The following is a 13,941-nucleotide window of genomic DNA, read 5'->3' on the forward strand; positions in this document are numbered from 1 at the left end:
AAACAAAGACTGTTGTTTTGAACCATAGGGGTAATGTTTAAATATGAAGGGCAAAATTATAATTGTGGGCAAATCACAGTTGAAAGGATTGAAATATTGATGCTCAACCCATTGGTTTCCATGGTGATTGGTACACCACTATTGGCAAACTTTTATAAATTCCCCAACCTCCCGAAGTCTTTAAGCCAAGAAAGCATAGTATGGACAATAGAATGAATGTGTTGGGATTTAACAAAGGTTAGAAGTTACATACAGTCCATTTCAAGAGAATGTTCTGATATAATAGAGCCTAGATGGCTCCATATGTTTTGAAGCTGACGAGTCACTGAACATATGTATAATCTCCAGTTCTTCACGCACCTTCTGTCCCTTTAACACCCTGAGGGACCAAACACCTGACCTGATATATGACCTCCTGTCCTTTCTGGGGCAGGAGCTGTGAAAAATGATCACAGTGAAATTGCGATGTCTTGGTACTGGATTTGCATGAGCAGTAATTGTAACTCAAGCTGTTTTTAACCTGCTGTCTGATTGTATTAAACCATCCAACTATCATCAGCAAAGTTTAAAAATGGTCTGTTGTGTTACTTGCGTAAGTCGCCTTGATATGTCGTTTCACCTTTTAAATGTAGCAATAGTGCCACCAAAAGGGTTTCTAAACAACATGACCTGTCTTGATTGTGTGCACACATATGATGACCCTCAGCGAGTAAAGTGCTCTAATAGAGGGCCGAGTAGTGTGACTGCCCCATTTATTTACCGAAAGAATGGCACAGCTTTTGATGGAATACTTCTCAAAACACTAAAGTCAAAAGTGGAGTAAAATAAATTCTATAATAAGTCTGTGCAGAATTTGCGCATACAACAATGGCACAATATAGGATGATTTCACAGTCTATGGTAAAATGTGATGTTGGATACAACTAGGACTGGTGTTATCAAATTATATCAGGAAAAAACACTACCGATTCACGCAAGTTTATTTGCTAAACCTAGAACTGTAGTGAATTGAAAACTGATTTACAAAATTTAGGCTAAAGTAACCAGTTTGGAAAAAAATTTCAGTCACCGCAATACTGAGCATTTCAGCCTGAATTTTGCTGTTTGTTTTTCTGGTTACCATCATTCATGTTTAGTGCAGGTTTAAGCAACCTTTGGGACTCCAGATGTTGTAGCCTACATCTCCCATGATGCTCTTACAGCTGTAATGCTAGCAAAGCATCAGGGGATATATAGTATACAACTTCTGTGTCGCAGGTCGCCTAAACCTCATTTAGTGCATCAATGTTAAAATGTTTCCATAACACACTGTGTACTCTTTTCACACATGTTGAGGTATGCCGCCCTCCCTAAAGATCATGTACTATCAGATCTGTTTTTATGGTGAATTTATATTTATTAGGAGAGAGTGCATTAAGGATAATAAAGTCAGTTCACAGTTTTATCTGTAAGGTTGGTTGTTGATAAAACCCAATCAGTCAATGATATAAAGTGTTTTTGTTCCCTGCATGCTCTTCATAACTCGCATATCCTCATTCTCTCATTTAGGTTGTTTTTTTTTTGTTTAGTTATGTAGACCCCCCAGCGGGGTCTCAGGCTGTGATTATACATTGCTGACCATTTATCTGTGAGTCCCCTGTGTAATCATGGCCTTTGATTTCTTGTATATTGAATTAATACCAATCATGCTATTTCATTCCATCCTTCATGCTGTGACATTGTGTATGCATAAGTGCATCTTTGCACCTGTAATAACCTGTAATAAACCCACCCGTCAACTTAAGGTAAATCACTTTATGACCTTTTTGTTGTTTTGTGACAACAAGATTCTGACCTGCTAAATGCAAAGTATGAATGTGTCTTTTATTCTGCTCTCTGCTATTATGACTTAATACTAAGTGCTCATTATCTTTTGTATTAATGTAAATGAATTGGATTATTACTGCTTCTAGGTAGCTGCTGGGCATAGACCATGTGTTGGCTGGTGTGAACAGGTTCTAGTCACAGATTGATGTGTGGGGAAAATGGTTCTTAGTCAAATTTAGTTTGTACACCTGCAAGTGTCTGTCGATGACCATAAACCATTTGAAGAGAAACTGTCTCTTTGTAAGTAATGGCACGTTGTAATTAACAGGTAAAGGTTAGTTATTCGTTTTTTTTTCTGTTTTTGTCTTTTGGTTTCTATTAATATTGCACAGCCTGGCATACAATGCAAGTAGTGATTTCCCCTGATGATGCTTCCTTTGATTCCATGCACATTCAGCAAGTATGCAGTGTCATGGACATGCACAGGGCAATGCGGGAAGTTGGCTTTGCTTAAGTAAGCACTGCAGTACACTTCACCCCACCGTAGTAAACCGTGTTTGGTGAGATGAGGTAAGCTGGTCACCAATTTGGAGACCGCAGTCCTTTTTAGTAAAATCAATATATTTAGAATTAAAAACAAATTATATATTTTTTTTTTCTTACGTAATGGATTTATTCCAGCTGAAGTGGTTTTGTCATTGATCCATGTATGAACACACTTTTATGTAAAGCCGTAAGATACATGGTAATAGAAAAATTACCAACAAATCTGTAGATTCAGTTTTCTAGCTTGACGCAGTTTGAGTCATGGGTGCTGTAGTGAGTGCCATCTCATTGTGCCAAGTGCATTGGAAATACAAGAATACCCTTTTTCTACGAACGTATCGGAATAAAGGAGAGTATATTTCTAAAAAATTTGAGCGCACACTCGTACTGCACACAGCTCGATCTATTTATTGAAATAGTGAAAAAGCAAATATTTGGGAACTGCCACAGTATATTTACATGCATGTGTGCTTGACATCATATCACTAGACTGTACACTATCAATATGTCATCCATCACGGTTGGCCTTCATGGTAGGAGCAATGTGTAGGTTAAGTTACGGTTATGCATTTTTAAAAATAGCTTTTCTTTCATAGGCCCGCTGTATCCGTAAAGCATTGGTTATAGAAAGTTAAGCAAGCATTATTGGCTGAATTACTTTCTTGAGAACTCATTGCAGAATCCTGGGATTTTTGCAGCAAATACAGAAACTTCAAATTGTTTGTATGTTTTATTTTGCGTTTATTGTTTTTGCATTATTTCACTGTATTGTCTCTTGATGGCATTTCAAATAGAAACAGACAGTGCCTTCTTTATACACATTAACCTCGACAGCTCATTGTTGTGGTTATGTTGCAGTGAAGCTCTGGGTGCCAATAAAACAAAATGAACTGCACGGCCTGACTCCGTCTAACCTTAAAGAACAGTGAAGGCTTGTAAGCACAGGCTAACCGGCCCCCAGCACATACAGCTTTTTAATTGCCCTCAAAGATATTTTGAATGAACAATGCAGGCAGAAAACTCTAGTACAACAGCCAAAGAATCATTTCTGTATAGTGACTACGACGGTTATAGTGCTTGGAGTGCCCCTTTATCTGGGCTATATTTATAGCAAGAGTGCGGTATTCCATTGCACAATTTGTAGAACACATTTAAGCTTGTGGTTTCAGTGTAAAAGATGAAAAGCAAAACTCAATAGAAGATGTAACATTTAGGACTTGTTGTGTCTAGAATACAAAATAAGAGAGACCGCTGATTCCACAGGCGGCTAAATCAAATAGAAAAATGAAAACTGATATCTTATCGTCCATGAGAGTCCCTCACCTCTAGGTTCAACAAACAAAGCAAAGAGCTTTTCTAGATTTCCTGATGGGAGCAATGATGTAGACTCAATCATGCTTTCCAAACAGGTAAATTGCTTTAATAAAAAATAAAATACATAAAATCAAATACAATATGGCACAATGCATAGAATGCAGAAGGCACCAAATGAAAAATGCCAACGTCTATAAGGCACAGACTTATTGACAGGAAATATGTTGGCATTTTTCCTTTAATGCCCTCCTCCTATACACTGTGCCAAATTGCATTTAATTTGATTTAATATAGAAATGTATTTTTTGGGAAAGCACAATTGAGTCTATATCCCTATTCAATCAGAGAGCCCAGACAAGTTCTTTGCTTTAATTGTTGAAATTGGTGTATTTACTACTGTCAACAATCATTTAAACATGCATTATTACATGGTCTAGTACTTCCATGTCATATGTCGGCATTAGCATATTATCCTTGGATGTAGACATATATGTGCGCAAATAACAAGAGGAATCTAGCATTCTTATCAGCACAGCTGTGCTTTTGAGTTTGATCCCTCGTCCTCTGAATACACGAATACTCTATGGAGCAAACCTTTTCAAATGTAGCCACGTTCAGCTGAAGATGAAAGAACTTCTACGTCTTAGCCTTAATTGCTGTCTGTAAGACTTTGCTTCCGCACAGCCTATCAAATTATAGTACAGCCGAGGTATGTTTTTAAGCCTATAATATTACCCTAAAGTATTTTTTTATTCCCCTTTTTTATTTTAAAAATCACAAAAATAAAAGAAATCGACATGTATTATTTCAGAGGATAAGAAGAAAGTTCTCTTTGATATTTAATTGTCCATAAAATGTGATAAAGATTAGGCGATCCAAACAACAATTAGCCCTCAAGCTCTTAACCTTTTAATGACAAGTGGCCTTGCAGTCGTTTTGCTCTGCAAGATGTTGCCAGCATCCTGGTATCAAGGGGGTTAATGTGGCTCTTCCTCGGCTGTTAGATAAGTCATAGGACACGCTACAGAGGCTGTAATTAAACTTTTATTCACACCTCAGTGGCTTTGGAAAATAAGGAAACATATATGGCTTCAGGGAAATCCTTTAATCCCATATGTTTTTGGTGTCGTTGATGCTACATCTGCACTTATATCCTTATATCAATGCTCTTCTTAAGTCCAGAGTAACAAAGACTAGCTAGAACTTCCTATGGAGTTGGCATGTCTGCAATCTTAGTGGATTGGCACAACCCATCCCAATGTGTCCAGTGCTTAATTGTTATTATAGGCAGCATGCCACATGGACACGTTTCTTGGATGGGTTGCAGGACATTGCACGGGTACAGGAAGGGATTTGTAAATTCGGACCAGAGGTTGTTGGTGAGCTACAATGGACACATCGGTCGAGCATGTTGTGTAAAATACTGTCCTATTGCTCCAGACCACGGTTAAAAGGCCTTGAACTGGCTGACTACCAAAGAACTGGATGTTGTAGGTTGTCACGTAATGTGTAATAAATGCTTGTATGATGAGGTGTAGGAGTAGATGAAGCGTGAGCAATGTGAGACCTCAATTTGAAAGTACAACTCCAATCACACTCAGCCAGGATATAAGCAGTAAGCTATTGTATTGTTATTTTTAAACCAGTTAGTCTATTGGAACATCATTTCAGGGTTATACACTAACTAGGAATCTTGGAGAATTGGCAAGTCGATTTTAATAATTGCTGCTAATGTTGTTGTTGTTATAATATAGTGCCAACATTTTCCTCGGCACTTTACAATTTTACATTGTGGATATTTAAATAAATACATTTTTCAGAGCCGGGGCAGAGCCAAGCCACGGACCTGAATGGCCGCATGCAATCGAAGCTCTGTATCAAACAACCACATTAGACCCTCTAACACGGCACAAACCCCTTACAAACTGCACCAACCATAGTATCTTTTCCTGAAGATATTGAGGAATCTTCATACTCCCATATATCATTTGGGTAATTTATTTTATTGTATATATACCCACTTGTGTTTTATCCACTGGTATATTGTGTATAGGGTGTATATATTTTTTCTGCTTAAACTGCACCAACCAGTCAGGAGTGAAGAGATGGGCCAAAAAAACTAAGAAGGCCAAGCCCGTTAAGCCTCGGCTGAGCGGAAATATCGCAGACCTATGGCGGCAAGCTTGCAACAACATGGGCACAAACATGGCTGACTACGCCGATGACTGCTATGGAATATCGGATGATTTCACAAGCGGGGCTGAACTACACTCACCTGTCTTGACAGCTCCTCTCCAGACTCACCCTCAAGCAGACACATCTCCCGTGACCACAGCGGTGAGGAAAGAACTGCTAGCGGGGCTTCAACTCGCCATACAAGCTGACATGGCCTTGATCCGCGGACACCTGCAAAGCCTGATAGCCTGAGCATGCTGGAAGCAGACTCCCGCCAAAACATGCAAGACACAGCGCAGCTACACAAAGCAGTGCAAGACCTGCAACAGCAGACTTACAAAACAGACCTGCGGTTCGCAGTACTGAAAGATCGGAGGAGAGGCCTGAACTTCAAGATCAGGGGCATTGGTGAGGAGATACCGTAGGCGGAGGTACTGCACTTCATACAGCGCCTGCTGGCCGCTCTCTTGCCCTCAAAACAGGCAGCCCTGGGGGGGATGTTCCTCCTCCCACGTCCAGCTAAAGCCGCAGCACCGGAAGACCTCCTGGTGCGCCTCCTGAGCCACAGAGTCTGATCAGCAGTCCTTCAAGCGACAAGAACCCAGACGCCATATGTGTTTTGAGGGTAGTCCGCTCTCATTCTATGCTGATTTTATCAGGGCCGACTCTGGCCTGGCACTGCATGATGAAACCCTTCATGGCTTTCCTTCGCATACATAATATTACATACCAATGGAGGCGACCCTGGGCACTTTTGATCCACCATGGCGACACTTCATTCAAGATCCAAGACATGCAAGGGGCCAAGATCTCTTGCCAACCCTGGGGCTGCAACAGGACACCCTATCTTTTTCCGGACTAACCCACCCAGCGGCACGGACAACAGCGACACCGTTCGTCCCCCGAGGAGCTGGAGCGGGAACATCTACAGCGACCGTCACCTGAAAAACTCCTGGACTAATAGCTACCTGATATTTACCTTTTAACAGCCCTCTGGTTACATGGGCATGCTGTTTTCGGCGATCGGGACTCTTCTCTCTCCAATGTTCTTGTTCCTAGGTAGTCAGAACGTCCCCTTCTCCCGCCCGCCCGCCCTCCCTCCCTCCCTCCCCCCACCCGCCCCAATGGGGTATACTTCCAAAGGGGTATACTTCAAAGCGGGAGCATGCTGTTTAAAAGCCCACACACTAGAAATCACGCTCCCTATCTAACCTAGTTTGGCAAACAGAACCCTCATTGTACTAGTAGCACAATCAGCCTAAAAGCCTTTGGCAACGCCAGACCCACCGGCTATAAAACCAGACCTCCAGGCACACTAGGCTTCCGAATAAGCGTTGACTCCCACTACCCAAAATTAAATTCCCTCAGCTCATGGTTCAAGGCCACTACATGCGAGTTTACCTGTCTGCTGTGCACTATTGTAAATGTTTTTTGACCTGCATATCATGTTTTTTTTTTTTTTTTTTTTTCTTCTGAAACATTTAACTTTTTTATGCCGAGACCATGACCGGAGTCAAAAATAAATATATTATATTATATGTGCTTGACATTTTCATGAAAGTATGGAATGGTAAACACCCCAAAATAAGGCAACACATTAATAATTTTATGCTTCTCCTTTCAATTTGCCTTTTAGAAACCAGACAAGCCATCTAATAGGGGTATTCAAATAACTGAATTGAAATAAGGCTCCAAATCAGCTATTTTAGAATTTCACGAAAGTTCTGTCAGTGTACCCTAAGGTTTTATTTTGTTTTGTTTTGCAGAGAGGGATGGGTGAGCATTCTATGTGGGCTGGTTCATCCTATTTTAAGATCCCCCACCAAGCCATGCAATGTTGCCTTGTCTCTAATTAGCTGAATTTGCTAATTGACATTGTGGATGCTCAAGGTGGAATGATCATTTAATGCAGGAGGTTCCTAAGCCCATTTCACAGCTATGGCTATATGTGTATGTGTGTAATTTGGTGATTTCACAGCTCTGCTTGTGGTAATAAAGTACAGCAATCATTTTAGTTGGGTCACTGCATTTCTTGCATAGACCTGCACCGTGTGCTGAATATCTCACGTTTTGTGTTTTTTCTCCTTTATGTGTGATCCTGGATACACTGGATGCTTGTTATATCGAGCTTTAAATACCAGATTATATGCATCATTAAAAAAAAAGCAAAGCATCTCCGGGTGGCATTTTATGTTCTGGAAATGACTGATGACTGAAATAAATGTGGCCTGTATGCATTATTTTGGTTTTGTGGACTTCATTTATGAGCTGATTATGTGGCAATTTAGCATGCCATGTGCCCTCAGAGTACTTTAAGATGACAAGGAAAGCTTTTAATGGACTGCATAGCATGTAGTTTTACTACCTGTGATTGTCAATGAGATGTATTACAATTTCCTCGACTGGCATATATGGGCCCATATTAATTTCTAAACATTTTAAAACACAGCTTGTAAATGCTTAAAGATAATTATTGGACTGTTTAACTAATCTCGGTGGTTCAATATTGTTTTTCAGACTCCGCTTTCTTTCCTGGACGTTGTGCTGAAATCCTGGTTGAAGGGCGCAGCATCGGAAAATTGGGCGTCTTACATCCGGACGTCATCACAAAGTTTGACCTTACCCTACCATGCTCTGCTCTTGAAATAACAGTAGAACCCTTTTTGTAAAACAAAGTTTTGTTTTTTTTTTGTTTTTTTTTGTGGTACAGTTTCTACATATATAGCTTTTAGGGTTTGATAAAAAAAAAGCAATTCTGGGGCAAAGAACTAAAATTAAAGTAGTTACAATGGAAACCAATGGTATATTCCTCTGTAGTGTGCCTGTCCTTGGTCTTTTCTCCGGGTTTGCTTTTTAGAAATATTCTCACATTACATTTGTTACAAAAGAAGCACAATACATTCCCCTCCAGAATTGTGCTACATATACCTTTGTCTCTATAGTTTCACTATATTCATCTATCACAATGACTACAATTGCAATACAACATCCTCTAACTTTGTAACAAGCTATATTTGTTTAAAGTAACCCATGAGTATTTATTAAAGTGAGCTACATCTGGCGTTTGATTCATTGTTGTTCTTACTTGGTATGTGCCCCTTCATCTATTTCCCAGGTTGAGGCAAAATAACAATAAATTACAATAACTATCTGGGACATTAGCTAGAGATATAAAAGTAAAGCTTGGTTAGAATAATAACCCAGGTGAATGAGGAGATATCCAGGGATTTAGAATCACTTAGATATATAACCTTTATTATAAGGAGACAACAGCCTATCTAAGACAGACCCCTTTGATTACTATTATGTAACAGACACTGCAGAGTTCCTATACCTGGGTAAATATGCTGCAGTACATCCCAAGTCTATTAGAATAAGATTGGAAAACCAACAGCACTATATTTGTTCACCCCAATTATGCTAACCAAGGTTGATTAGAAATACAAATGGGAGGGTAAATCGTTTCACTTTTTGATGTATACCTGTACTGTTGAGAAGGTGGCAATAGTCTATTATAGTACAAATGATTGCATAAATCTCAATTAGAAAGAGAGCGTTGCTAAAGGTCTATACCTGGGGTGTGGGGGCGGGATGTGCTGTAGCACATCCAAAGTCCAATAGAATAAGACTGAGGAACTAGGATCTCTATTAAACATACTCCAATTATAGTATATAGACTTGAAGATAGTGGTTTAGTATAGAGATGTATAGATAATGATAATATATAAGACACAACACATTAGTTTGATTCCCAAAAGATCCACCTCTCAAACCAACTCAAGCTCTAGTATGTGCTAGCCCTTTATGCTGCTTCGAGGCAGCCCCTATTCTAGTACTCTCCCAGAAAGAAGTATAAGATAGCTTCACAGATTCCAATACTTAGAACTTCTACTGGATAATTGGAAATAGTTAGGTAATGTTATGGGTAAGTACCCCGCATTCCAACGCTACCCAAAATAAAATAAAGAACCAAAGCACGCGCTCAACACACTCTTCAGCACTCACACAGCGCCTTTCTCAAGAGTAAAGCTTGTATTAGCTTTGTGCCACTTTTTAAAGGGACGACATGCCCGCATCCCGCTTGACGTCATCCATTATTTCAACGAGACATCCGAATGAGGGTGAATTTTTGAATACGTTGTTTGACTTCATGCCAGCCTGCATCATGAATTTGGAGGGTCTAGTTTGAACTTCCTTGATATCTCAATAACTGATCAGGGATATATTCAAACTACCCTCTATCGTATGCCGTCGGCCTCCAATAGCCTCCTCACTTGGGATAGCCACCATCCAAGACCTTTGAAACAAGACATACCAACCAGTCAGTATCTCAGGGTTCGCAGAAATTGCAGCAACATTGAAGAATTCAAAATTAAAGTGAAAACTCTGACAACAATTTAAGGAGAAGAGCTATCCCAACAAGTGTTTCCAAAGGGAATATAGGTGAGCATTGGAGGCTGATAGACAAGAATTGCTGGGAGGACGTCCACCACAAGAACCCAACAATCTAATCAGTATGATAGCCACTTATGATGCAGGCTGTGACGAAGTCAGACAACTTATTCAAAAATTCTGGCCTCTACTAACAGATGATGTATACCTCAAAAGGATGGTGAGTCCTAGGTTTAATATTACTGCACGAAGAGGAAAAAGTCTGAGAGATTTGCTAGTCCCTAGCTACTACCAGAGCCAACATAATATTGACCGCACTTGGCTCACTAATCCCCTGGTTGGTTCCTTTGGGTGCAGGAGATGTGTAGCTTGTAAATTCATAAGGCAAGTTTCAAAAGAAGTATCAGACAGCGAAGGGAAACATTAATTTAAAGTCAACACATTCTGTAATTGCAACACTTCAGGACTGGTATACTTACTCACATGTGAGTGTGACCTGAAGTATGTTGGAAAACCTTTCGCCCCTTTAAAGAAAAGATTAAAGAATACGTACGGTCACCAAAAAAACATTGCCTTTGTGGTCTAGAATTGGCCAAACATGACCAAAGAATAGGTGACCATGACAAGTTTCTCAAACAACGTGAATGTTTTTGGATTTACAGATTACAAACACTTCATCCAAAAGGTTTAAATGAGGGCTTCTCTTTTGCACCCTCTTTATTTGAAGTATGATAGTTTGGTAGATATACTGGATCTTTTCTAATTCTAAATTCAACTCTTTGACTCATAGTGTTGGGACAATTAACAATTTGTTCCCCTAATCTCAAATATTCTTCTAACTTTAATTGATCTAATATACTGATATGTAAGCCTATTTGGAATCTGATCTTAATTTCCTTCTGTTTAAAAAAAAAAAAAAAAAAAAAAAGCGCTACAGTCAGACTCTATTTATTTGGTCTTCCATTTAAATTTCCTGTTTGAATCCTCTTGAATGTTTGAAATTATACCTTGGAACGAATTCCAAACAAGTGTTTTTAAGAAACAGTTGACTCTCCAAAGTGAGTCTAATAAACATTTCACAATATAAGTTTGAAAAGTCACTAAATAATACATGTCTGCAACAATCATAAAGGACTCTAGATTAAACTGATTTGACTCATAATGATAATTCAAACAACATATGAAAAACAATATAATAAGCAATTGTGTATTCTATTTATTAAGAATAAATAGGATGGATCTCCTAATGTGGTGATGTAAGGGTTACTGGGCAACCTTTAATAAAGTGATTCCCCTTTTTTCCCCCCTCCCTGTTCAGATGATCCAATCGCTCATGCTACTTTGAACATTTATTCCGCCAAAATTCAGATGTCTCGACGAAATAATGGATGACGTCAAGCGGGGGTGGGCATGTCGTCCCTTTAAAAGGAGGCGCAAATCTAATACAAGCTTTGCTCTAGAGAAAAATGCTGTGTGTGCGCCGAAACGCGCGTTGAGTGCATGCTTTGGTTCTTTATTTTGGGTAGGGTTAGAATGCGGGGTACTTACCCATAACATTACCTAACTATTACCAATTATCTGGTAGACGTTCTAAGTATTAGAATCCGTGAAGCTATTTGCTATGAGGTTATCTTATACTTCTTTCTGGGAGAGTAGTAGAAAAGGGGCTGCCTCGAAGCAGCATAGAGGGCTAGCACATACTAGAGCTTGAGTTGGTTTGAGAGGTGGATCTTTTGGGAATCGAACTAATGTGTTTTGTCTTGTATATTATTATTATCTATACACCTCTTTACTGAACCACTATCTTCAAGCCTATATACTTGGGGTATATGTTTAGTAGAGATCCTAGTTCCTCAGTCTTATTCTATTGGATGCAGCACATCCCGCCCCACACCCCAGGTATAGACATTTAGCAAAGCTCTCTTTCTAACTGAGATTTATGCAATAATTTGTAATATAATAGACTGTTGCCACCTTCTCAACAGTAAAGGTATACATCAAAAAGTGAAACGATTTACCTCCGTTTGTATTGCTAATCAACCTTGGTTAGCATAATTGGGGTGAACAAATATAGTGCTGCTAGTTTTCCAATCTTATTCTAATAGACTTGGGATGTACTGCAGCATATTTCCCCAGGTATAGGAACTCTGCAGCGTCTGTTACGTAATAGTAATAAAAGGGGTCTGTCTTAGATAGGCTGTTGTCTCCTTATAATAAGGTTATATATCTAAGTGATTCTAAGTTCTTGGATATATCCTCACTATCCTGGGTTATTATTCTAACCAGGCTTTACTTTTATATCTCTAGCTAATGTCCTGGATTGTTAAGATTTAAATTGCAACAGTATTTTGACACTTGGACCACTACTTTTACGATGCAATTTAAATTAGGTTTGTAACATTGTCAACTATATAGATACTTATACAAGCCTATGTTTGGAAATCTTTTGACTAATTCAATATCTCTTAGAGCTACCCAATTTTATTATTTTTTGCACTTTCACATTTATACACTTTTTTTGTTTTTTTTTCCACGTATGTGGGTGGTTTTGTTTATATAGGAACATAGAATGTGACGGCAGATAAGAACCATTCGGCCCATCTAGTCTGCCCAATTTTCTAAATACTTAGTACTAATAAAGTTATATAATTGCTTTTCTAATCAAATTTACTGCTGTTGAATACTTAATACTCTGTGGGTAATCTGTTTCGGTACCTAGCTGTCTACTCTGAAGCAGGTTCTGATCCATTTTCTCTCTGATTTGTATATGGGGTTATGCCACTTTGTTTATCATATCACCACTCTTTGTGTGTATGCATATTGTATATTTATAGATTTAAAGATGGTGGAGAAAAAAACCCAAAAAAGTCCCCTCGGGTCCCACTAGATGTTTCCTTTTTGTATTTCTGTTTTATCTGCCTCCTGCAGTTCACGTGATCCATTAACCCCTTAAGGACACATGACATGTGTGACATGTCATGATTCCCTTTTATTCCAGAAGTTTGGTCCTTAAGGGGTTAAATACCTTCAATATCGATGCCAAACTCTGGTGAATTACTGAGAGTGAACACCTGCTCACAAGGTTCTGTTTTAAGGGAGACTGTAGGCACAGAGACTACTTCAGCTCATTTAAGTGGTATGGGTGCAGTGTCCCTATTGCATTTAGTGCTGCAATGTACAACGTCTTGCAGCTCTAAGTCTGCCCTAGTGGCTACTAGAGGGCTTTCTGAATTGAAACTGACCTTTGGTCCTGTATTGGGTGCTGGACGTCCTCATGCTCTGCATAATTAAAAAAATTTTTTTGATTCAATGCTTTCTTATAGGGAGGTCTAATGCGCACGCATTAGAGCCTGCTCGTTGCAGGATGGTGGAGTAAGTAAATAAAGGGTATTTTACCCCTTATTTACTGGGCATGGGTAGCGATAGTGCCAGGAATACAGCTTTGTATTCCTGGCATTATAGTATCCATTCAATTTTATTTATTTATTTTTTAATATGTGAATGGACTACCACTTATAGCTGTTTGTTTACTGTAATGAAGGAAAAATTTGCCTTTGGATGTTCATTGGAAACATCAGTTTCCTATCATGCTCTCTTGTTGTGGATGAAGAAAAATTGAAAAAGTATTCCTATTTGCAACAGTTAATCAACCATTTCAGCTCACATTACACTTAAGGAAATAAAGAAACAAAAGCAATCACAAGTTTT

General features: G+C 39.0%; 1 protein-coding gene across 1 annotated transcript in view; it reads left to right on the plus strand.

Annotated features, from left to right (window-relative positions):
- The window catches only part of FARSB (phenylalanyl-tRNA synthetase subunit beta), a 58,414-nt gene extending 49,512 nt beyond the window's left edge, over positions 1–8,902 (plus strand). Inside the window, exon 17 of the mRNA XM_063440987.1 lies at positions 8,359–8,902. Coding sequence (XP_063297057.1) covers positions 8,359–8,510 — 152 coding nt within the window. The 3' untranslated portion in view covers positions 8,511–8,902. The remainder of the gene's footprint in view (positions 1–8,358) is intronic.
- The last annotated feature ends 5,039 nt before the right edge of the window (positions 8,903–13,941 follow it).

The sequence above is a fragment of the Pelobates fuscus genome, chromosome 2, assembly GCF_036172605.1.
Source record: "Pelobates fuscus isolate aPelFus1 chromosome 2, aPelFus1.pri, whole genome shotgun sequence".
NCBI lineage: Eukaryota > Metazoa > Chordata > Amphibia > Anura > Pelobatidae > Pelobates > Pelobates fuscus.